Below are 25,705 nucleotides of genomic sequence, written 5' to 3' on the forward strand. Positions count from 1 at the left end.
AACTAAATTTCATACATGTAACATTGTTTTGATATGTTTTTTGAACAGTTAGAGTTAGAGTTACTGAGGATTGACCTGACTCTAAACTAACAAAAATATTTTGCACACAAGATGGCTTACAGTTTGTCATTTTAATTTCTGAATACTTCTTTTGTGCAGATTTTAGAAAAAATATTGAAAAGATTACTACTTGACTTGTCATGAAAAACTTGATCTACAAGCCCTTCTTTTCAATTGAAATATTTACACAAAGGCATAATCATGAATAAAAACTCATTCTAACAATATTTTATTGATCATTGTTGTTGACAGGTGACGAAACTCCAGCGAGAGCTGACCCTTGCTAAAGATGTCTCAGTGAGGGAAGTGGAGGTACGGAACAAGTACCTAACGGAACAACTCGAGTCCATGGAACAGATGGTGGCGCAGAGAGTGTCTGCCACCTCCAGCCAGCCAGGGGCGGATCCAAAGGGGGCAGGAGGCAGAGAATACCAGGCTCTGTTTGAGAAGAACCAGTCTCTACAGAGACAGATGCTGGCATTGTCTGAGGAGAACATTGAACTCAAGTTTGAGAATGAGCAGCACAGAAAGGACGCTCCGAGACTCAAGGTGGGAGGGAAGGTTCTATAAATTAAACATTGTTTGAATATGAATTAAAGTGAGAACTAAGAAAAAATGAGACAAGCATACCTAGTATTGAGAATGCACTACAGATAGTCACAAACATTGCTTTAAATGAAATAAAACTTCCAAGAAGGAGAGCCATTAATATGTTTAACTTTAATTTTCATTTTATTCTTCACATTCTAGTCATAAAATTTGAACTGTGATAATTAATATTATGTTCAAAATTGGTGCAAGTCTAACAATGTACATGTATTAGCAATTTGAAATTCATAAATTATACCTGAAATTACATAGATTCTAAATAGCTAAGTTGAGGTCCTCAAAGAGGAGAATTTTTATTGACTGTGTTCTTTAATTTGTTATTAGGAGAGGATATCAGACCTACAGAGCTATGTTGAGGCCCTCAGACAGGAGAATTCACAGCTTGGGGGGAACACGGCCAGGTCCCTGGATTCTACTGGGTCCAGCGGAATAAGACGGGTCAGTAGTCTACTTAAATCACAGACAGTATTCTATGTTACTCTAATCAATGAGTGTATACCTAAATAATTTATAAACTGTTTATGAATATTGTATTTATGTATCTTGTTTAAGTTTGAATCAAATCATATTAGATTGGTTTTTCCATAATTTAAGAATTTTTTTTGCTTTTATGCCCCCCTTTGAAGAAGGGAGAGCATATTGCTTTGCTGCTGTCTATCGTTCGGTCAGTCTGTCGGACGGTCGGTCCACCAACAGTTTCCGATCATTTCCTTTGCCGAGGATAAACATATTAAAATGAAATTTGGTATACTGGTTAACATGATGATATCTAGGTCAGGTTCGATATTGGGTATGATCAAGCAATTTTCGACAGAGTTATGGCCCTTGGACGTAGAATAATTCCAGTTATTTGCAGTTTCCGCTCATTTTCTTTGCAGAGGATGAACATATTGAAATGAAATTTCGTATACAGGTTTACCATGATAATTTTCGACAGAGTTATTGCTCTTGGACGTAGAAGAATTCCAGTTATTTGCAGTTTCCGCTCATTTGCTTCGCAGGGGATAAACATATTGAAATGAAATTTGGTATACAGGTTTATCATGATAATATCTAGGTCAAGTTTGATATTGGGTACGATCGAATAATTTTCGACAGAGTTATTGCTCTTGGACGTAGAAGAATTCCAGTTATTTGCAGTTTCCGCTCATTTTCTTCGCAGGGGATGAACATATTGATACGAAATTTGGTATACAGGTTTATTGTGATAATATCTTCTTCAAGTTTGATGTTGGGTACGATTGAATAATTTTCGACAGAGTTATGCCCCTTGGACTTAGAATAATTCAAAGTATGTGCAGTTTACGTTCATTTTCTTTATGGATGTTGGGGGGGGGGGGCATAAGTGTTTCACAAACATATCTTGTTTTCCTAAGGTGTCACTAATTTTGGACAAAAATTACACCCATTTATTTTTTTTGATTTTGAACTTTTCCAAAGAAAACAAATTTCAGATGTGGTATTGCAAAGAATAGAATTGATTGTGTAATATTTTTAATGTGCTTATTTGTGTACATGATGATAAACAGATTGGTGACAGTGGAAAGAGCGTGCGTGAATTGGAGAAGACGATCGCCCTCCTGAAGAAAGTGGTTGAGCGGGTACAGATGGAGAACCAGGAACTGAAGAAAGTCTCTCATGCCACTGGAAGTGATGAACTGCAGAAAATGAGGCTGGAAAATGCAGGATTAAAGGTTTGAAACGCTTCCTTAAAAATCTTGTCATATTGATGTTAAAATGGCAAATACTTGTATTCTTTACAGAAAGTTGGATATTTATTTTGTAAAGTCATCATTGCTCTGTAAGAAGGGTTTGCCTCATAACTTGCAGGGTAATTAATACCAGTCCTGATATTTTCACTGACTTAAAAATGCCATGTTAAATAAATACATGTAACATATAGATATGAATATGCATGCATGCAAGAGATTTATACAGAAGGTTGAAAGTATATGGCATTGCATTAAACAGAAGTGATGTATTTGAAACTAGTTTCTTAACTGAAAATCAAATCCTGCCCAGCTACTCTGGAATTATTAGAATTTGTGGTGGCTCACTTTTGGGGTATTCGTAAGTAGCCCTACCTCACAATTTTACATCCTTGACAAACACAAGTCTTACTGAAACTGGAACCTACATATCAATGAAACTTCATCCCGATAAATAAGACAAAATTTGCAATGCATGAAAATAGGCCACCATATTGAAATGATTCCAAAGTATTATTTTGGCATGTCTGAAGATGTCCTTTTGCTGGCCTTATTATACAGCCTGTTTATAACCTACAGAAACTATAAAGTATATTAAGACATGTATTGTTGATCTTTCTGTCACAGGATCAGTTGGAGGAGCTCAGAATGAAGATGGGCGCCACTCTGAGTGAGAGGTACACCAGCACACAGAAAGGTACCGCCAAAATGATGACCGACTACGAGAAGATGAGGAAAGACCTCATGAAGGTACAAAATTGGCATTGTACATGACTTCGAATTCAATAAGACTTCATTCCACTTTTGACTGATATGCATTTAAAGCTCATGGAAAGATCCCAAATAGGCAATCAAAACCTCAGTATTTATAAAAGCTGTGTCTATTTTAAAAAATTTTTTAGCATTGTTGCAATGCACAAGTATAGGTTATTCTAAAAATTATTAAGATTTACCATTTTAATTTAAGAAAAAAAACAAACATTTTTTCCAAATTCTAAAAAAATATTTTTTAAAAAAGTTTTACCTACAAATTTTAATTTATAATTTAAGAGCAATTATAAATTATATACTCATGTTCACAAGTAGAAAACACTTGCCAATTTAAAATGCCTATGATGTGATTTAAGGAGATAGAGTCCAATGAGAAGCTGAGGATGGAGATCCGGAATCTGGAGGTCCAGAAGGAACAGCTGAACAGTCAGCTCCAGGAATCCAAGTCCATGTCCGGACTGGAGCGGGAGAGACCAGGAAGCTCCACAAACATGGACTCCAAGGGCTGGAAGTCAGCGGTAGTGACCAGGATGTACGAGGGAAAACTCAAAGACTTGGAAAAAGAATTGGAGAAAAAGGTATACAGCATTGTAGCATTACAGCATTGCAGCATTACAGCATTGAACATGTATAGTCTAGGCACATGTTTTACAAACTGGAGGAATTAAAGTTATTAAGCTTCATGAAGCTGTTTGTATTAAGTCTTACTGATTCAGTGGCTTTTATATAGAGCCTTAATTTTTTACTAATAAAAGCTGACAAGATTCAACTTTCAAATCAAATCAAGGTATACATGTGCCTCATTACAGCATAGTATGTGTACATGTGATAAATATTGGAGGATTTTTAAAAGTGTTGCTAGCTGATGTGTACTGGTACATGCATGTGTACTTCTTCAGTGTGTCAAACACAAGTTTTTTGGCACTGAAATACAACAAAAAAGTAAAGTGTTTGGACCACTGATATTGTTTTGTTTCCGTCCATCATTATACTTTGATCTCTATAATCATATAAACATGTAATGTAAAAAAAATTTGAATACCAAATGAATGTGTTTTGGACTTTCATTTTTGACATTTTACAGAACAAGCTTCTTAATAACACGAAAACTCTCCTGAAGGAGGCTGCAGAGCGTGAACAGAGGTTACTGACCGAGAACCAAGATCTCAAGCAGAGGGTAGGTCAAAGGTCTAGATCAATACAATTGAGTCATTGATTGAGCTACAATTACCTGATGATAAAGGGAGATAACTCTGTCTAGTTTAAAGCTAATATTCTTTTAGTACATTATTAATGGTAAGGGTTATTTCTCTCATATTTTCTTGGCAAAAAGGTGCTGAAATAGAATGTGTGAAAATTAGTATGACAAATTCAAAGTATTCTTTCATATGAAAATAGGAACTTCAGGATGATGAACATTAAACATTTGACAAGATGTCATTATGGGATGTTTTTAACAATAACATATCTATAACAAAATTGATTTTAGGCCTCAATCAAGATTCTTAAAATCCCTTTTTACACAGAAGCATTTAATGCTTGATATTTTCTGCTCTTTGCAGAATGCTATTCTTGAAAAATACCCACATGGTGCTAAAACGTCTGATTCAGGTTTGACCAAGGATTTCCAGCAAGCAAGGTTAGCTTTATGGCAAATCAGGAATTTTTGCCTCATATTTGATAGAAATACGTTTGATTTAAAAAATAATGCATTGTAGAGGATCCTATGCTGTTTACTAAGTTTTTGCAATGATTTAATAAGTTTAGAATTTGTATGATTTACCCAGTACAAGTGAAATGTTGAGAAGCAATTTTTGGAGACATTGTATTTTAATCTATTAAATGATATCATAAATAGATATTAAATGTTTGTGATGAGAAAATACATATGATGTTATTTGTGAATTAACAATGACACAAGTTTGCAGCATGAAAAATGTTGATATCAAGCTTTAATCTCTCTTCATTTTATTTTTAGACTGACAATAGATAGACTGGAAAATGAAAAAAAAGAAATCCAACATGAGCTCCATATCTATAAACAGCAAAGCTCAGGAACTCAGGTAAACATTGGTGGAGAATGCCCAACTATGGTTGTGATATCAGACTCAAGATAATACTAGTACTGAAACAATGCATTTCTATTGAAAGACAACCCATTTGAACTTCTTTCCTTGAAACTTTTCCAGAAAGAAACACACACTGCTCAGATTATGACAGAAAAAAATTTGTTGATTAATATGCCATTTATTATGAGGTGATCCTTGACTTGCAGATATCGAGTGATGTCATCACCAAGGCAACGGCTTATGACAGACTGATGGATGAAAATGTGGAATTCAAAATGCAACTCAGGACAATAGAGACAGAGAAAGATAAATACAGACTGGAGATGGAGAGGGTGAGTTATGACAGAAATTGGAAGATGTCTGTATGAATTTAGGATGGATATTATTCATGTATTTTTCGATGATTTAAACTTGTGCCAAAAATATTACCACAAGAGCAATTTGAAATTACAACTGGTGAAAACTTTTACAATATAAACTTTAAAAATTATTTATTTCTCTACAAAAATTATCCTGATGAGAATACTCTGCATCACATTTACATAGTACGTGGATACATGTAACAATACATATACGGTAGTACTCATATGTATGTTTGGCAAAAATATTTTTGATATAAGGATATTGTCTATCTCCTTTTTTGGATTGTAAAAATACGTGTATAATTACATCAATCAATTTAATCAAGAGTTTTACAGCTTCAACCTCTTCAAAAAATGTTGACAACTTTTTAAATTTTTTATAAATTTTCTTATAATCAAAATGTAGTGGCATTTTATTTTTCAAATTGAAAAAATAGTGGCATTCTTTTCCTTTCTATATACATGTTTATTGCTTGTTGTTCTGTCAGAATTTAGTTGTGACAAAAAAGTTCTTTGAAATCAAAGAAATTAAATTTGAAAAATGATTGTTTTATACCAATCCATAGCCTGTTTGAATATTGCTAAAAAAAATTAATCTGAAAAAAAAAATATCTAAAATATTAAAGGGGCACACATACCTACAGTCTGATTCACATGTTGTAAACTTAATATAGTATTTAGGAAAATGATGCTTTCAATGATTATTAAGAAAATTTCTTTTTTTTTCCAGTTGAAGAAGGAGTTAACCAACTTTGGACCAGATTTCTTTGAGGAGATAGAAGACCTGAAATACAATTATAAGCAGGCACTGGAAAAGAACATTTTGTATGAAGAAAAATTACAGCAAATGGGTGCCAGATAATGTACAAAAATGTCTGATAATGTATGAAAATTATCCAAAAATCTCAGATTGAATGTATAAAAAAAGGTGAAATCTCCAAAAAATGTATACAAAAAACCTGTTACATGCATTTGAAAATCTCCAACATTAATGTACATGTACATTGTGTACCAATTGTCCAACAAATCTCAGACTACAGGTATTTCAGACAATGTAAAACAAATATTCCTTAAATGAATTGTATACAAAGATTTTGTTAATCTTGGGTTTTGTAGAAAAGTGTCTCAGTGTCAGAATTATACCGTCCATATACCAATAGTTATTAAATGGCATTCAGAGAAATGCTAGTACAATAATGATATTCCTTGAAGTGTTGTGATATTCCTGTCTAGTGATTATTGATGATAAGGCTTTTCTTACTTGCTAGGAAGGCTTTAAAAATGTACATGCTATTAAAGATGGTATTGATTTTGTAACAATCTTCAGGTTAAGTGCTAGAAATATTGGAAGTGTTGATACTATTATTATGATTAGCTTTCCATTATAAACGCAGTGTTTAGATTTTGTGTCTGGGTAATGGCTGCCCCTCCCTCACCCCTCAGAGTTCATGGGTAGGGGTGAGGTAGGTCATGTATGCTGTAACTTTCATTTTCAGAAAACAATAAAGTAACTAGATTATAGAATCACTCTCTTCTAATTAGCATGTAATACTAATTATATTTGTATGTTAAATTGAATCTAGCGCCTTTCATTTTTGTATTGGAAGTAGTGGTATTATTTATTTTTACCAGATAAATTACTGAATGAAGAAAGTTGACAATGATAAAAAACTGTAACTTTTGTATCCTTGCTTTTCACCAAGTTTGTGAAGTTAGCCTCTGTCTGTGATAAAAAGTTGTACTAAAACATTTAAATGTTGGTATAATTTTCATACATTTAATAAATTTACATACATGAGAGATAACACCATGTACTTGATATATTTTTTTTTACTGTCATGCATTGTTTACTTGTTTAGTTATTTATATTTTATAAGCTCTATGTAGATCTGAATTTTGTTTATCATTTTCCGTCCTGTCAGCAATCTAGTTTTAACATGGAGTCATCAGATTCATTTTTTTCCCCAGGAAATTTGATGAATAAAGAATATTTGTCAAACAAAGCATATTGTTCTTTTATTTTATTTTTTCGTCTAGAACATACATTTTATATATAATGAATAAAATGTCCACCACTGATCTTTCAGTATTTTTTTTCAATATCATTACCGAAAAATAGATTAACTACTAAATAATGGAAGAAATGCTTCGTCAATCAGGCTGCATGGAAAACGTGGTCAGAAGCTGATCAAGATTTTCCCCATGGATTTGGGGTTTTATTTTCTTGGGGGAGGGAGTGAGAGGAGGGGATCGATGTCTAGTTTTGGTAACTGTATTTCATAAATTACTTTCAAGTCTCTGATTCTCAATGGTGAAGGATTTTAGCTGCTCTTGACAGTGAAGATGTTGGAAAGTTTCTTCAGCTCAAGTAAGGGAGCATTCGAAACAGTCTTGTGCACCATTAATATACTGTATCCATCGGGTATATAAATGAAATGAAGCGTACAAGTATGAAAAGACAAGATGTTATAAGAAAGACAATTTATAAGCGTAATGCCTTATATTTACATCTACTGAGTATGATTCCCTCTATTTCTTACGGAAACTTATAGTTAATTCATGGTTCTATAGAATAGCGGTAGAAACTGACAGGACTGAAATATACACGCCCCGTTTATCGATTGGTCGAAACCTACAGCGACCTAAGAAAAATCACGGACTGTTAGAAATAATCATGATGATGTGAGACTCAAGTTCCCATAGCAGACGATTTGACTGCTTCTTTTAGCTAACGTACTGATGTACATTTACTAAATTTTACTTACTTTTTTTCAATCAATTTATCAATGTGTTTGTAGAAAGATGTAAATATAAACTATGAAATGCTTTCTTTGATGATTCATGAGGTATGAAGGCAGAAATCATTGCAGAAAAAAATTACATAACCCGCCAACGCGGTTAATTATGTATTTTTTTCTGCAATGTCGCCATCGCATGGATCACGGAAGAAAGCATTTTATTGTTTAATGAACTGCAAATTAATTATGTCAGATACAAGTAATTACTGTCCTCGGCGTTAACACCCCGTCCAATATCTGACAGAATGGAGAGTTTTTATCTTACAAGCATTATCAACGAGACTCAATGCATGTCACAGCAAAAGTATATATGTTATATTAAAAGTTTAAAATCAAAGATTTTTAAACTTATCTATAACAATCTTTGTTATAGATAGTTTTAAATTCTCTGAACTTTAAAACTTAAATGTAACATATAAAACACAATTTTGTATTAATCATGAACATCTCTTACATTTATCCTCTGTTCAAAAGACACATCAATTATACTATCAACTGATATTTGATATCGTAGGTTAAAAGTACAAGAGGAATTGAGTAAATTTGTCCCCCCCCCCCCCCAAAAAAAAAAAAAATGTTGAAAGTAGGTGGGTATATACCTTTAAAACTTCATTTAAATCAGCATAAAGAAAAATCCATATACCAATATCCACTTTAATATCTGATAACAGGGACTTATATACGTCCCTGTCTGATGACTATGCAATCTATTGTTTTAAATTAATTAAAAGAATGGGTAATGGCATATTACATGTCACACGTTTTTACATGTAAATACTTAAATCAGACTTTTGAACTTTTTACTAAATAATTATGTTTTTTCTTCATAAACATGCCACGCACAACGCTCATGAATCTCACCGCTCTGTGGACCTCCTTACTCACCCTAAACATATACCCAGGTCCTGCTGGGTGTCTAAAAGGAAAGAATATGATTTGAAAAAGTGCATATTAATTCACTATTATAATAAGACAAATCTAGCTCACACCCCAAAAACGAGAACCACGAGCCCAAGAGTTTTGAATTAACTATATAAGTAGAGGCATGTTTGTTTATTCTAATGATATCGATGCACTAAGTTTGCCTCCTGGTTAGATATATACGTTATATTAAGCAAGAAGAGTTTTAAAGGTTAAATGCATACTATTGCATACTATTGTCACCTTCTACCTGGAATAAAAAAACACCTCACAAGAACCGTAACACCATGGTCATGAATTTCAAGTTTTGTTATACGCCTCCATGCTCATCATAACCAATTCATTAGATCACCTTGTAGAAAATAGCGAAGAAGACTTTTAATTAGGGAATAAGGAATCATTCTTTGAGTATTATGAGGTGATAATTTCGGTCGGGGCGTGGTCAAATCTAATAAAGCCCGAAGTGCTTTATGATAGATATGACCACGCTTCGACTAAAATTATCACCTCGTAATTTTCAAAATATTCATATTATTTCCAATTTGTACACTTTAAAACAGCATTATTACAAAAACCACTATTTGTTTATGCAGCACATGCTATGTACTCGTATTTTCCACGCGGCGCAGCCAATACCGTTGTTTGGTTATGCTATAAGACACGCCCATTTTGTGTCACTCATGTTTTATGAAGTTATTTGGTTTTAGGGTTCAAAAATTATTCGTAATGTTATCACAGACAGAGACAGCTGAAAATGTAAATACATAATGACACACTCACTTTATGACAAGTTTAGCATCCACCCCAAACAACACCAATGCCCTTGGTCAGGTGGCCACGAATTTCGTAAATCAAGGCCTCTTTGTCCATCACAGGCATGTACTTAATCTGATTAAACCAGGTGATTTAAATGATACTTGCTAGATGATTACAATACTAGAAGTATATGTATTGTTAAATTTGACCAAATTATGCTTGTTTTGATTTAATGATAGTTTAAAAAATAAAATGAGGTGAACAATACAAATGATTGGGTAAAACCCTGTGATAGATGTAATCTGCAGAACCCCGTGATTTTTGTCAGTCTTCTCGTTGATACTGTATTTTTTGTATTTACACATGTTAGCAAAATATTCTAAATGGTCGTTAAATTTTTGTTCTGTTCATTTTACTTGCATATATTGACCACTATTAGATATATATTCTTTACTTTGTTGTAATGATATGTTTTAATTTTCCGTTCAGGGAAACGTTATGCAAACAACTGCTCTATTGACAATTCATTAGACATAAACAATCCATAATATAAAGAGAAATTATATAAGTATTGTTAGATTAAAAACCTTTTCGGCGATATTTTCCCGTTCCGTTCAATTTTCCGTTCCAACATCCAATCAATACAAAGCATAACATCCTGTTGTTCACTATATAAATATATCTTTTCATCATATAACCAGAAAAAGGAATTATTTGTAGACCCAAGAGCATCTAAAAATGGGTAAGCTTTGAAATATTTTGTCTTAAATGTTATGTCTTTCTCCATAAATGCAACCTTTCATCCAAACATGGACAATGATGAAAGTTTTACATTTCCTTTGCAAGAATTTACAAAATACTGTAAATTTTATCAGAAACAGTTATTCTCTCGAGTGTTGTAAATAGAATAAAGTATACATTTTCCACGGCAGCATGTTCTTTAAGATATTTTGGCAAATTGTGCACGCGTTCTCCCTCGGGGAGGTTCGGTTACGATTGTGGAGGCAAGTGTTTACCAGAATGCACTGATGAGTATTGCGACCATGTAAAAGGATGTTTATCGAATATCCACTACTCAACCCAAACTACGCTGCCAGGTACGATACTATATACAGTTTACCAAAATCTTTTCATTTTTTTTTATAAAGAACTGCAATGCTAGAATTTTTAATATTTTGTATCATAGCCATATAATTTCTACAGGTAATTGAAACAACAGCAACTGGTGTAAATATTTGTATTTGACATTATGAAGCTGCTGTGATCAGAGTTTTGAAACTAAAACAATGGAGTAAAACCAAGAGATGTAGTACAGTTTACTTTTCAACCTGTCGGAGAGCTAGCTCCCTTTTACTATGATTTAATTCCCTATTACTGATGGTTTGTAGTACAATTTCATATACATGTAGAACCTATTCTAGCATGTCCTCCAGGATATTTTGGCAAAGAGTGCACGCCTTGTCCCGCGGGAAGGTTCGGTAACGAGTGTGAAGGCAGGTGTTATCCAGAGTGTGCTGAGGAGTATTGCAACCATGTCAAAGGATGTGTTTGGAAGATTGAAAATACAACTCTATCATTTACACCAGGTATAAGGAATAAAAGAGAGGAAGGGGGGAATAGAAAGGATTTTTTAAATTTTTTCCTTCAACTTGTTTAAAATTTTTTTTTCTCCTTTGTAAATAGAATTCCGGACCTTTCTAGAGCCTTTTACAAAACAATGCATACTATTAGGTAGTCTGTCATTGAAGGTTTTTGTAGCAAACATTGTCCATAAGATTGTGCATTTTGACAAAAGTTATTTGCAGTGAGTTTCACGTTGCCAATGTAATTGAAAGCTTTTAAATCAATTCTACAGTTATCTAAAAATGTTTAAAGTAGGAATGTGATGCCTGCCGAACTTACACAAATGTTTCCTAGGTATGGACATTTGATTGTTTAATTTTAGTGTCATTTTGAATTTTAAATTCAAACGTTTACATCATTTTTGAACTAAAATCTATAACATAGTAATACACTAGAATTGAGATGGTTGGCATTATTCAACCTATTAGACAGATGCTGGGAAATGTAACAAATAATTTGCAAGTGACCGAATATTATGAAAAAAAGTGTTAGAAATATTAAAACTTAGTTCTATATTTCATAAAAATAACTTGACAAACAGGAAACACTTTCAAAAATATTGCTTTGTTTAAATCATGACCAAGTATCATATCCGGTTGTTCGAATGCCGATCTTTTGTTTTATCACAAAACCGGAAGAAGCGATTGGACAAAACAGGAAACGAATGATTACAAAACAAAGAACTGCAATGCTAGAATTTTTAATATTTTGTTTCATAGCCTTCTTATTTCTACAGGTACTTTTCACTTGAAACAACAGCAACTGGTGTAAATATTTGTAATTGAATTTATAAAGCTGCTGTGATCAGCGTTTTGAAACTAAAACAATGGAGTAAAACCAAGAGATGTAGTAAATTTTACTTTCCAACCTTAAGGAGAGCTAGCTCCCTTTTACTATGATTTAATCCCCTATTACTGATGGTTTGTAGTACAATTTCATATACATGTAGTACTTATTCTAGCATGTCCTCCAGGATATTTTGGCAAAGAGTGCACGCCTTGTCCCGCAGGAAGGTACGGTAACGAGTGTGAAGGCAGGTGTTATCCAGAGTGTCCTGTTGAGTATTGCAACCATGTCAAAGGATGTTTTTGGAAGATTGAAAATACAACTCTATCATTTACACCAGGTATGAGGAATAAAAAAGAGGAATGGGGAAATAGAAAAGATTTTTAAATTTCGTTTTTAAACTTGTTTTAAAATTAGTCTTGTAAATAGAATTTCGAACCTTTCTAGAGCCTTTTACAATACTGTATAGGTAATCTGTCATTGAAGGTTTTTGTAGCAAACATTGTCCATAAGATTGTGCGTTTTGACAAAATTTATTTGCAGTGAGTTTCACGTTGCCAATGTAATTGAAAATTTTAAATCAATTCCACAGTTATCTTAAAATGTTTAAAGTAGGAGTGTGATGCCTGCCGAACTTACACAAATGTTTCCTAGGTATGGACATTTGATTGTTTAATTTTAGTGTCATTTTGAATTTTAAATTTAAACGTTTACATCATTTTTGAACTAAAATTTATAACATAGTAATATACTAGAATTGAGATGGTTGGCATTTATTCAGCCTATTAGACAGATGCTGGGAAATGTAACAAATAAGTGAGCGAGTTTAATGAAAAAAGTGTTAGAAATATTAAAACTTAGGTCCATATTTCATAAAAATAACTTGACAAACAGGAAACACTTTCAAAAATATTGTTTTGTTTAAAACATGATCAAGTATTATATCCGGTTGTTCGAGTGCCCATCGTTTGTTTTATCACAAAACCGGATAAAGCGATTGGACAAAACAGGAAACGAATGATGGGTATGGTTTTTTTTTTGTACTTCGTTTAATATGATTTGGTTCTTTTTTCTTGTATTCAATAATTGATTTAAAACATAAATTGTTCAAGGGTTGAATTATTTTGTATGCTAATTATTGTTTACACACAGTAAGACTATGGTAGAGCGAAATCCAAGAAATCAATGAAATTGCAAATTCGACGTTTACAATGTACACGATTGTTGCTTATTAAGGAATAAAAAAAAAAAAATTGGTATCCTTATTAATCAAATGAAAAATTGAAGGGTTTTGTGAATATTAACTTATATTTCATTTTTTGTTGCTTAATTTTTAATTTTTTTTACTTGTTTGTTGCAGAGAGAACAAGCATTCTGAGAGTATTGCATAAGCAATACACGTCCCCTACCGGTTTGTATTATTCTATGAAAGCTTCTAAGCATACATCTATTTCAAAACTATTATAAATGAGATGTTATGAATCAGAGATGAAAGAACAGAAGAAATTCAAACTACATAGTTGATATATAGAAATTAAATTAAAAATGGGTAAAATAATACTCTTCATTTTATCTCCAGTAATTTTGCCAAGTCCATTTAGTTTTTGCTGGTACAATGCATATGCAGAATATCATTTCCTACCGTCTTCAGTACCCCCAATCATTGAATCAACAGACCAACCCGATAACGAATCCGATTGTAATAATACAAAAAAAACCCTTACAATTAAATTTACAACACAATTATTGACACTATTTTACAGAACTTATTTGTTTGTTAGAAACAATAAAAGGAATGGTCTAAGTAATGCACGATATCATTATTAAAGATTACATACTTTCCCCGTTTATTCAATACACACCGAACCCGATAACGAACCCGAACATTAAAAAATTGGAATATAAAAAAATTATTTTCTCGAAAATATGTCAAACAGACGATACAAAAGTGTAAACTTGATCTGTAAGTTGACATTTTGAAGCTGTTCAGCAAATTTCATATTATTCCTCAAAAGCATAAAGAAAAAAAGTGTGGAAAATTGAAGTGGGACAGACAGACAGACGGACAGACGGACGGACTAACGAACGCAGAGGAAAACTATAGTCCCCTCCGGTGAAACCGGTAGGGGACTAATAATGTAAACGTTTTCCTGAGCAGCATGTGCTCCAGGCTATTTTAGAAATTATGCAAACATTATCTTGCGGAATATTTAGTGGAGACAGCCGTGTCCCATATTGCGCTGATTGGGAACCGCAACCATGTCAAAGGAGGTTTACTGAAGATTGAAAACAGAATTCAAACCACGGTGTCAAGTATTATAACAATTTTTCCTCTCATTTGGCAGTTTTGGTAATGTTTTCCTTTCGCTGTGGAAAGCACAGTAACGTTGCTGAAAGCAAGTGATGACTCCTCCAATCTTTTAGAACAGGACAGAACTGTCGACAATAGAGCTGCAGGAACGACACGTGCAAGTCAAGTCTAGACAACGTTTTCCATCAGGATTCTTTGTCAGATGAAGGGGACAAAACCTTACAGATTTAGGTGTCAAAAAACAAAATGAAATAATGAATTCTAAATTGTGATAATATATAACTATTGTGTTATCAGTATAATATATTTTTTCCAGCATCAATCTATCAGCTGTTATCTGATACCTGGAAATGTTAAAGTAGGTGTACAAGAATTAAATCAATTAAAATGAAAAAAAGGCTAATTTTGATTATTTTTTAACAAATTCTCTTATTTTTTTAGCAAACACCAAAATATAAAATCATGTGCAACACGAAGAAATGGAAGATGAGAAATATGAATTAATTTAATTAATTTAATCTAAACTGTTATAATTTATTGAATGGAAGTGTGATCAAATATTATTCACATGTGTTTTGTCAGAATACTTGAGTACAAGAAGAGGAACTCCTATCATATGACGATGACCTGTCAGAACCATCCTTTATTGCCTCTAGACCGTCATATCCCTCGAGATTATTCTCAACTGCCTCGAGACTAAGACCTTTCTCAACTGTATCTATGATCTTTTGTACAGCAGCAGGACCCTTTGCAGCACAGGATCCTCTAAAGTCCCAGGACCATTGTCTTACCTTAATTCCTTCATTCAGTTTCCTTTTAAATTATTTCAACAAACAAGAGGATGCGTACGGAAAAAGTCTGCTATCCGAAGTACATCAAGGAAAAGAAGTGTTTCCAAGACAGCAAAACAAATCCCGAACTTCTAACCCTTACATAAAATTAGCATTTTTTTGGACAACAGATGACGATGGCTTCCTATAAATTATAAACCTGTTTAAATCATAATCAGCCTTTTCAATTGTTTCCTTTTTGTTTCTTATAATATAACCGCATTTGGTTCATAAATACGTTTTATGTATACTTATTTTATCAAGGAAATAATATTAAAAATTCGTTATATGTTTAAAAAATAATGGTATGTATAAATAAATATCATTATTAAGTAATATGTAAATATGTATCAGACGTTGTTTTTCGTAATTACATTGATTTAACACCAAAAAAGCATGTAAACAACTTTTAACACAACAATTCCGTTTTCCTGCTGGTGAAACTACAGTATTAAATTTGAAAATATATTACCAACAAACACGACTCAAAACTTTAAAAGACAGCGTATAATTACAATTTGGCTCAGTCAGACTTCCAACACGTTGTTTTTCATATCTCATTAAAATGTCGGCCCCTGTCGCGGGCGGTAAAACCCCAAATTCAAAGGTCAATATTGTCTGGGCCATGTTTCAGGGAATTGCTGTAGTGACACCTGTGACGTGTGTACAACAGAGCAAGTGCTCGCGAGCGTTTGCCAAAAATTTTGTTGCAGGTATATGGAATTTTTGGCGAGTGCTTGCGAGCACCCGCTCTGCTGAGCACGCCTCTGATTAGTGCTACATCGGTGCGTCTATTTACTAAAACGGACCTAAAATGAACTTAAAGGACCCAATGCTACATTATAATGAAACTAATTATTTTAAAAGATTCGTTTGTCATTATTTATTGGGGTTGTTCTCAAAAAACTTAAACCGAATTTTCTCCACACCCACACCTATTTAGCACATAAAACGACAATTGTTTCAAAGTTTGTGTGTGTGTGTGTGGAAGGGGGGGGGGGGGTAGGGAACCTGCATTGCTCATGCAACACCTTTAGAAATTCAATGCTTGTTTTACTTATTTTTAATTACTATAAATGTACATTAAATAACTAGGCATACCGGGAAATTGTTTGACTTTGAGATGCTCATAGTGGATCAGTGGACACACCACCTTCGAAATTTTCACTATCAAAAATTCTTCATACTCTTTCATTTTGTTATTAAACAAGTCATTCAATAGATATCCCAAAAACTGTCAAAATGCATATAGCAATTCAAAACAAATGGCCCATAAATAGTAATGATTCTACTGTTGCATTCATAAATAAACATGAAGAATGTTTCGTCATTATAAAAGTAAAGAATTAATCTAAATCCTTTTAGGTGAAAGTTTCCCTTAATCCCAAATCATTAAACTGACCGTAAAATAGATTTTTTGATCAAATAAACAGCCAGAAAAGAGTATTATAATAGCGCCTTTTCCCATTATTTCACCTTAACCTGTGTTTGAGCGGCATGTACCTGTTACTATAAATAGATACATGTAACAGTCGATATATGATTTTCAAAACCCAGGTTTTGATTTTACATTATTATACTTTCATGTTAAATACTGAACTCTGATTGGTTTAGACACAGTTGATAATAAGTTTTATTACCCTCATCGTTAGCAACACACTTGGCAACGGGTAACACTATAATGGTGTCTGTAATCACTGATTTGTCAAAAATTCAGGAAACCTGCATCAAAAAAAATAGATAAACATGTAGAACTTTCTGTATGAAAACAGTTAATATTCTAAACGGTAAACGATTTTTAAAAGAAAAAAATCCAACATTTTATAATTTAGATACATGTATTTTAAACTCTCTAATCTTATCAAGCTTTAGGTGAAAAGAAAAAAATACTGTATTTACTACTGGGTGAAATCGATCCAGCGACAGTAAAATCAAAGAGACCAACACGTTACCACTTGGACACACATTTAACAATTTCATAGGATGTCTTTTTAATATATGTAGCTATATATGTGGTTTTTTCAGATAAGTCACTCATTGAAATATTTGTACAATTTTCAGTACGAAGACCACGTTAAACCAAATTTATTTCAATTTAAACATGTAATACAATACCTGTACACATAACTTTAATTAGATTTCTTTGGTTAAAAGTGGTTCAAATACAATAGTCAAATATCCCACTTTTATTACATACAATCTGTTTAGTACCTAAATATCCCTTATATAATGATGTCGTGTAAGACAATTAAGAGCACTTTAACATGGTACAATTGTAATTATGTAATTTGCGTTCCTTTGAATATACTTTAACTAAAGTAAAACTAAAAAATTGAAATGTTAATTACAAAATTAATTGAAATGTTAATAAATAATTATATACTATGTGCGCTCTACATATACGAAAAATAATGATATCACTTTCCAGATCAAAATATCATATATTATAATATCATATAAAATGAATACACGTCTAGCTTTTTAGAGTGACAAAATTTTCGAGAAAAATAAACATATATCAGTGGGGTATATCATAACACATTAAACAATAAATATTGTTTGTAGTGATCAGAGCCAGGAAGGAAATCAACTACGAAAGAGGACGATGAGAGGAATCCACTTCATTCGGGAAACAATTCATCATGACAAAGAAGATTGGGGAATAAGATGGCGCAACTGCCCGTTTGGTTTAGTCGTAAAATACAATTTCAAATTTAACATTTTTTCAATTAAATATATTTAAAATGTTGTAATACAAGTTTACAAAACGGTAGTTTTTTACTATATTCACTTTGAAATATTTCAAAAAACGATAAGAAAAAAAAATAAATCCTTAAGCTTTGGTGGTATCGAACTCACAACCTAAAAAACCAAAGTTCTATAAATTTACCTGTCTGGTGCTCTAACCACTGAGTCATTTCATTCACAACAAAGTTCATTGATTCAAATGCTATATGAGACATTGACCACGAATTTACGGACTTGTGTTATTTAACTAAAACGTTCAATTGTTGGGCTACAAAATGACATTTTAAAAGTATAGTGGGTCATCTCTCCACATTTTTGTTTATGGGAACTGGTTTAAACTCCATTAAACCGCATTTAGACTATGACAAAAATATGGAGCTCAGACCCACTCAATAAAAGAAAAGGCATTGAAGTTATAAAAATGACACTATTTGGAGGTTTTAACACACATATGCCAGTTTAAATCAACCTATTACATGTATTTAAAATATTTAAGGGTTACATACCGATGTTACATGTACGTTAAATATACACTGTTTTTAATTATTATTAAAGACATAATCAGATTTAGTGATATTTAAATTTTGCGGTATCTAATCATTCCTAATGAAGGCATTTTACACGCCTTATTCACCCATCGTCTTTACATCCACTGAGTATTTTCTCTTTTTTTTTAAAAATAAAATGAAGCCGATTGTGATTCATAGCTTATAGAAACTGACAGGGCTGATATACGTATATACATAATCCATTTCTAACAGATTATGGAACGATGAAGGAAGCGAGCATTGCAGAAACATTCATAACACGCATTTCATTTATACCTGCATAAATAAGTTAAGTAAGCATTTTATTATATGATTTTCTATTAAAACTTTTAACCACATTTAAAACGAATTTACATCTTTGAAATCGAAATATCAATAGGTACATCTGTGGAATTCATATGTTTTGTTTTCATTGAAAATTTTTTTTTTTTGTAAAAATTTATATGACGTTAGCTTACATGTTGATGTGAGTTGTTAAAAAGATTGTAATTTATCTATACTTATAGAGGACTAATATAAAAAGGACTAAAGCAGTAAAGGAATATTTTCTTTAAAATGATATCATAACGTTCATTTCTATATCATAATTCCTCCAGTCTATTTATAAAAGTCGACTTGGGGTTATATGGACTGTTATGATATTTAATTTATTTAGATCCTCGAGATCTTTGTTCCAACATCCCCACACTTGGCGGGTGCCCTAGCCAAGGTGTTTCCGGAATGTCTCCTCCTCTACATGGGGAGTAGCCTGTGTCCCGGTCTGTATGAAAGAGGAGGCAGAAAGACAGCTTCCAGATGACTACTCTTTTATTAATTTAATATGACATTTGAACAATAAATATCAATATTAATTACAATGAAATTTATCAACATTAATATTTATTACAAAAATCTCTGAAAATAAAATATTAGTTGAACCCTCTGAATCTATTAACTTTACTTATGAGAATGCGCGCAAGCGTTATAATTTATCTTACCTGTATAAAAGAGAAGGCAGAAAGACAGCTTCCAGATGACTACTGGAGAGCTGTGTTTCCTGCACCCCAATTTTTTACGCACGGACACTGCGCTACAACATTCTCCTCTTAATAAGTAAATGCGATCAAGTGCATACTAATGATCTGACGTACCGCGGTCAGTAGTAGCATTTTATTTAGATTTCTGACCCGGCGTCGACAGGCTCATCACTGGACTTAATAACACATTTCTCCATGAACATAAATAAACATAGGCTATCTATCTAACGCATGTACTTTAACCAATTTCTATAGAATTTCCGTTATGATAATGGCTTGAGGAGTTATATTAATTTTTATCTAAAACATCATCTTTAGTTCTAACAAAAAAAGAAATATCATAGAACTTATAAAATTGCCTTTAGAGTATGAAAATATAAAAGGAGCAATAACCGGCTTGCAAGCTTATATTTAGTTAAAAAACACACTGTACTGATGAAAATTCACTTTGTAAATTTTCTTTACATCCTGCTTTGATAGAGATTATTATAACCAGTAAATCACTTAAAAAATGTAATCGATTTTGCATGTTTTTTTAAAAAGGTTTCAAGTATGTTTATAAAAATTATCAGTTATAGAACATATATTACGTAAAAAGAAATTAAAAATTATATGCCAGAAAAATTGTTTAAAATTAAGATAAGGAAGTTACATTTTTTAAACCATCATAGCGATATCATCTCTTTTTTGTTGCATCAGACACACCATATCACAATATTTTGTTGAAAGTTTTACTGAAAAGTGTTTGGAAAAAAATCAAATTGATACTATTTTAGACAGTGTTATTTTAGTAAGAATTTTCTTGATAATAATGCGTCTGTCTGAGGTTGTAACGTTGAATCTAGAATAGCCAATTACGTCATCATGTTAAACTCATCCCTCTCTTGTCCCTCCGTCACACTGTCCGATGAATATAATTATCTAAGTAAAGTTAAACATCTCTTGCAGGAATAATAGAATGAATTCAAATTAATTCAAAAAATGCTTTAAAAGAAAGACTGTCATTATTATTATCGTACATTGTAAATTTTCGGTAATTTTATATTCTAGAATATAGTGAAAATGAAGAAAAGTGGGACCCTCATGGTTTGTAGTGGTAAATTTATGCAACAGTTTTTTAAGGCATGCAAATAAAAGCATAAGTTGCATACAATCATATGCCAAATAAAAAGGCAGGTAGCTTCGTTTTTAAAAGTGGGGGGGGGGGGGGGGGGGACAGACCCATCAAAAAATTTTGAAAAAAAAATTAAAAAATAGAAAAGGTACTTTCCAAAATCCCTAAAATCTTAATCCTGGGGGAGGGGGTTATTCCTTTTGACTTCAATTCGACTGTTTATTTCCCTATTTTCATTTCAATGTTTTACATGGTCCCAAAAAAATGGGGGGGGGGGGACAACTCCATGTTCATTCAATTTTTTGTATGTAAATTTAAGAAAAATCTTTGCTGCGCAAATAAGTAGGGGGGGGGGGGGATAAACACTATTATATACAACCATTTTTGTGTCATTTTCATGACATACAACATCTGATTTTTAGATATGATGATTTCTTTATATTCAAAGAATGTGACCCTATAGCTAGGAATGAAGCTTTCGACAAATTTGGAGTTATCATATAAAAACTTATAAGATAACGCAGGCAATTCATAGACCGGTGTACAATGTATTGTACACGTGTCACGCCGTTCATCAAATTACTTATTTTTTGAAATGGATTAAACATAACAGTAATAAACTGTCATTTAGGCTCCAACCTGACTTAACGAGGCCGGGTCTAATTTTTTCTGCCCTAGATTTTTGAATGAATTTTTTTACATGAATTTCTTCTGATATAATTATTATTTTAAGATAAAAAAAATACAACATTTACCACACCGTTTGTTCAAGGGGTCATCTCAAAGTTTGTTAATTTTTAACATAGGACCCTGTGGGATTTTGCTTGAAATGTATCAATTTTGCAAATTTTTTACATTTTTCTTAACTTCTGCCCTAGGGATTTCTATATCTGTTCTACACATTAAAGTTATTGCTAAAAGGCATCAAATGGTGAAATAAAAAAAAAAAACTTTTACCTCCTGGTTTGTTCCAGGGGTCTTATCAAAGTTGATTTTTGTATGCCCAATTTCCCAGATTTGTCCGATAATTTTTTATTTGATAAAGGCGGAAATGGTGATCTTTAAAGTATTATTAGAACATTCAGATATATTTAAGTAATAAATAAATATATAACATCACATAATAAGGGTCATTTATATAAAATATATGGTTACTGTCTTGAAATATATGAATTAAGCTATATTTAGGTGGGTTAAGAAAACGTGACAAAGGGCTAGGCTTGCAGAACCCTCTTCACGTTTTCGACCCAAGCCCAGATATAGCTTATACTTCTAGACATTTATGTTTATTCCACAATATAACATTAATTTTTCGCATCAAACGAGCTATTTTTAACAAATTTCGCTGAATATCTGCAGTTGAAACTATCACGCCATGGCGTTAACCAAGCAAAAAGATGACGTCATAATACAAATGAAACGCTGCGCGAAAGCGTGCGTACTCGTTCAGTACTCGGCCTCGTTAAGGATTAAGTGCAATAGATATGAAACTCTTCTTTTTAGCATGGCTCGTAGTTTTTTCAGCCGAAGATGAAAGATATTGAAACACTCAAATTGAAAAGTTCAGAGTGAACATATAGAACATATTTAGATGGACCGATCATGCTTTAACATACGACAAAGGATGTTACTAATTTATAACCCTACGAAACCTACACTTATAATCACTTGATACAAAATTTTCTCATCCGGTTATGTTTAAGTGCATATCTATGTTCAGTCTTCTTTCCTAGAATTGTCGGAAGGTCATTCGACTATATATATAATAACTTTACAATGTCCATACAAACAGCTGTACACAAAGGATGATTTATCATATCGACGTTACTATGGAGGATCGTATGTTGTTGTTTTATTAGTTTCTTGAGATGTACGGGAGATATTCTATAAACTCATTTTGATGATTTTTCAGCTAAATAATAAGTTTTATATAATGTGTCTATAGAGAATTCGACAATCAATTAGTTTGTATGTGGGGGAAGGTATGGGTAAATTTACATATTTGAATCATTGTCTGCCATCTAAAATATTAATAGTACTATTTTAATCCCAGCATGTAGTTTCTATGGAAAATGTTACTAATTAAAATAAGTTTAACCATTATTCATTAGATTAAAATGTCTGACCATATGGATCCTCACTTCAGTGCCCAGGATGTTTTACGCTGTAATCTCTGTGAAATCGCGGTCCCTCCTTTGTACTGTGACTTTTGCCAAATACATTTATGTAAGGCCTGTGTTGGGGAGCATCTCTCAGACGAATCAACAGAACACAACGTTTCGCTGTACAGAACAAGGGTATCTGCAACTAAATATCCTAAATGTTCAAAACATTTACATAAACAATGTGAACTACATTGCGAACAATGTGATATCCCAACTTGTGTTCAGTGCGTCTCCTCCGGTGAACATCTAGGTCACAAACAAGTTAATATTGAGAAAATATTAGAAACAAAGAAAGAAACTTTGCAGATTGATTTACAAGAATTGGAGAATTCTATTTACCCCAAATGCCAAGAAATTGCATCAGATATACCTAGTCAGAAAGCTCTTCTGGTTGAAAATTCAAAGGATTTTACCACAACTCTTAACAAACAGAGAGAAATATGGTACAATGAAATTGATATCATTATCAAGAATCTGAAATCCGAATTTGATGAAATAGAATCTAAAGATACAATGGCTCTTAATTCACAAGAAGATCATATTACAAGACTCATTGATGAGGTAACACAAAGTATTGCTTGTGTAAAGAAATTATTGGCATCCAATGATATTAGTTTAGTCTTTGAATACAAATCAAGGAATGCTGAATTCAGAAAACTTCCTCCGAAACTTGTATATTCTCTACCAAAATTTATGCCTCAGAGGATCAACAGCGAACGTATTAACGAGCTGTTTGGTCACCTTGAAGCGGCATCAACCAACTCAGAAGAAGAACACTGTAACACCGTAGACCCTTCAGGTGCCATCTCCTCTCCTCCGAACAAACCGCTTATTAACGAGCCACGGGTCATTAAAGATATCGACACCGACTATGGAGAATCTGACGGGTTATACAGCGTGTCTTGTCTGAGCGATGATGATGTTTGGACGCGTGGTCAGGACAACATGATGCGACTCTATAGTCTCCAGGGAGACCTAATAAAATCTATCCAAACCAACTCAAAGACCAGGCCACAGGACATAGCGGTGTCGAGTGATGGTGAACTAGTGTATACCGATCCAAAAGACAGAACTGTAAACATAGTGAAGAATACGAAGGTACAAGCAGTTATCACTTTAGAAGGCTGGCGACCTCTCGGTGTATGTAGTACCTCCTCTGGTGACCTCCTGATTGTCGTAAACAGTGACGACAGAAAACAAACCAAAGTTGTACGTTACTTTGGCTCTACCCCAAAAGTAAGCATTCAATACCATGCTAAAAATCAACCTCTCTACTCATCTTTTGGTATCAAATATATTAGTGAGAACAGAAACCTAGATATTTGTGTATCTGACTATACAGCCAGTGCTGTTATAGTGGTCAATCAAGACGGACTATTTAGGTTTAAATACACCGGTCCTTCCTCTACAACCAAAGGGTCATTTGATCCAGTCGGCATTGCCACAGACAGCCAAAGTCTGATCCTGACAGCAGATTGTGGCAACCACTGTATCCACATCATAGATCAGGACGGACAGTTCCTCCGCTACATCGACAATTGCGACTTAAACTATCCATATGGTCTATGTATGGATACCGAAGACAATCTCATTGTGGCCGATAACGGGTCAGGAAAAGTGAAAAAAATCCAATATTATATTAAGTAACCATACGATATTCCTGTATATATATTCAGTGTACATAAATAGTTACTGAGATGATTTTATTACATTGTATTTCAAGTGAGTCTTTGTAAATTAACACTAAGTATATAAATTTTAGTTCCGATTTTATTTTTAAAACAAAAGATTGAACTTATTGTTTTGTTATTATCGCCGGTTATTATATGTATACGAACGAATATGTATATATATCATAATATGATGTAAATCTGTATTTCTGGAACATTAAAGACGTTTAAGAAAACAATTTTTTGTGTTTTTATCACGGTACCTATCCTTTCTCTTTAAGATAAATAAACAATATAGACTAATGTTACATGTGTATTTTGTTTTTATTGCGCAGTCAAACTTAGATTCTGTTTAAACTGTTAAAACATAATGAATACATGTATTTATCATGGGAGCTGAGCATATTTTGTACATGTGGGAAAGTAGGCGGGTTTGTTTTGGTACGGGTGATTGATTTTTACAATGATTGGCTATTTATATAGTAACTAGTACGCATGAGTTGAGATGTTATAAAAGGCGTGTATTTGGTAAATGAACCATTCGAAGGCTCAGATTTTTAACTTAGTTCACGTTTTCTCCATGCCACTATGTCCGAGCATGAGGACGCAGAGTGAAATCTTCTTTACGACACATCAAATCAAGGCCGCTCTCAACAGGTTTCAAAGGCACCCAAGGTTCAGTCGACACGAAGACTAGAAATAACGGCAACGTAAGTGACTTGGCGGATGCAGTAAGTTTGTTCAAAAGCGTGATTCTCAGTTTGCATCATTATCTGAAAAACTTTTGACTGAACAGAAAGCTAATGCCTCTCTAAGAGGATAAAAGAAAGCAAAAGTAC

At 32.9% G+C, this 25,705-nt stretch overlaps 2 protein-coding genes and 1 pseudogene across 2 annotated transcripts in view; all 3 read left to right on the top strand.

Annotated features, from left to right (window-relative positions):
- The window catches only part of LOC128184205 (centrosomal protein of 290 kDa-like), a 30,121-nt gene extending 22,538 nt beyond the window's left edge, over nt 1–7,583 (top strand). Inside the window, exons 46-55 of the mRNA XM_052853576.1 lie at nt 313–609; nt 994–1,107; nt 2,199–2,363; nt 3,006–3,128; nt 3,506–3,727; nt 4,234–4,326; nt 4,712–4,788; nt 5,128–5,212; nt 5,425–5,550; nt 6,311–7,583. Coding sequence (XP_052709536.1) covers nt 313–609; nt 994–1,107; nt 2,199–2,363; nt 3,006–3,128; nt 3,506–3,727; nt 4,234–4,326; nt 4,712–4,788; nt 5,128–5,212; nt 5,425–5,550; nt 6,311–6,442 — 1,434 coding nt within the window. The 3' untranslated portion in view covers nt 6,443–7,583. The remainder of the gene's footprint in view (nt 1–312; nt 610–993; nt 1,108–2,198; nt 2,364–3,005; nt 3,129–3,505; nt 3,728–4,233; nt 4,327–4,711; nt 4,789–5,127; nt 5,213–5,424; nt 5,551–6,310) is intronic.
- A 3,098-nt stretch (nt 7,584–10,681) lies between these two features.
- Nucleotides 10,682–14,981, top strand: LOC128185107 (uncharacterized; annotated as a pseudogene).
- Nucleotides 14,982–20,979: 5,998 nt separating this feature from the next.
- LOC128185109 (uncharacterized) lies at nt 20,980–25,083 on the top strand. Its single transcript, XM_052854786.1, has 2 exons — nt 20,980–21,003; nt 23,143–25,083. Exons 1-2 carry the CDS (start codon nt 20,980–20,982, stop codon nt 24,841–24,843), a joined length of 1,725 nt encoding a protein of 574 aa, XP_052710746.1. The 3' UTR covers nt 24,844–25,083.
- The last annotated feature ends 622 nt before the right edge of the window (nt 25,084–25,705 follow it).

The sequence above is a fragment of the Crassostrea angulata genome, chromosome 5 (assembly GCF_025612915.1).
Source record: "Crassostrea angulata isolate pt1a10 chromosome 5, ASM2561291v2, whole genome shotgun sequence".
In the NCBI taxonomy this organism is placed as follows: Eukaryota; Metazoa; Mollusca; class Bivalvia; order Ostreida; family Ostreidae; genus Magallana; species Magallana angulata.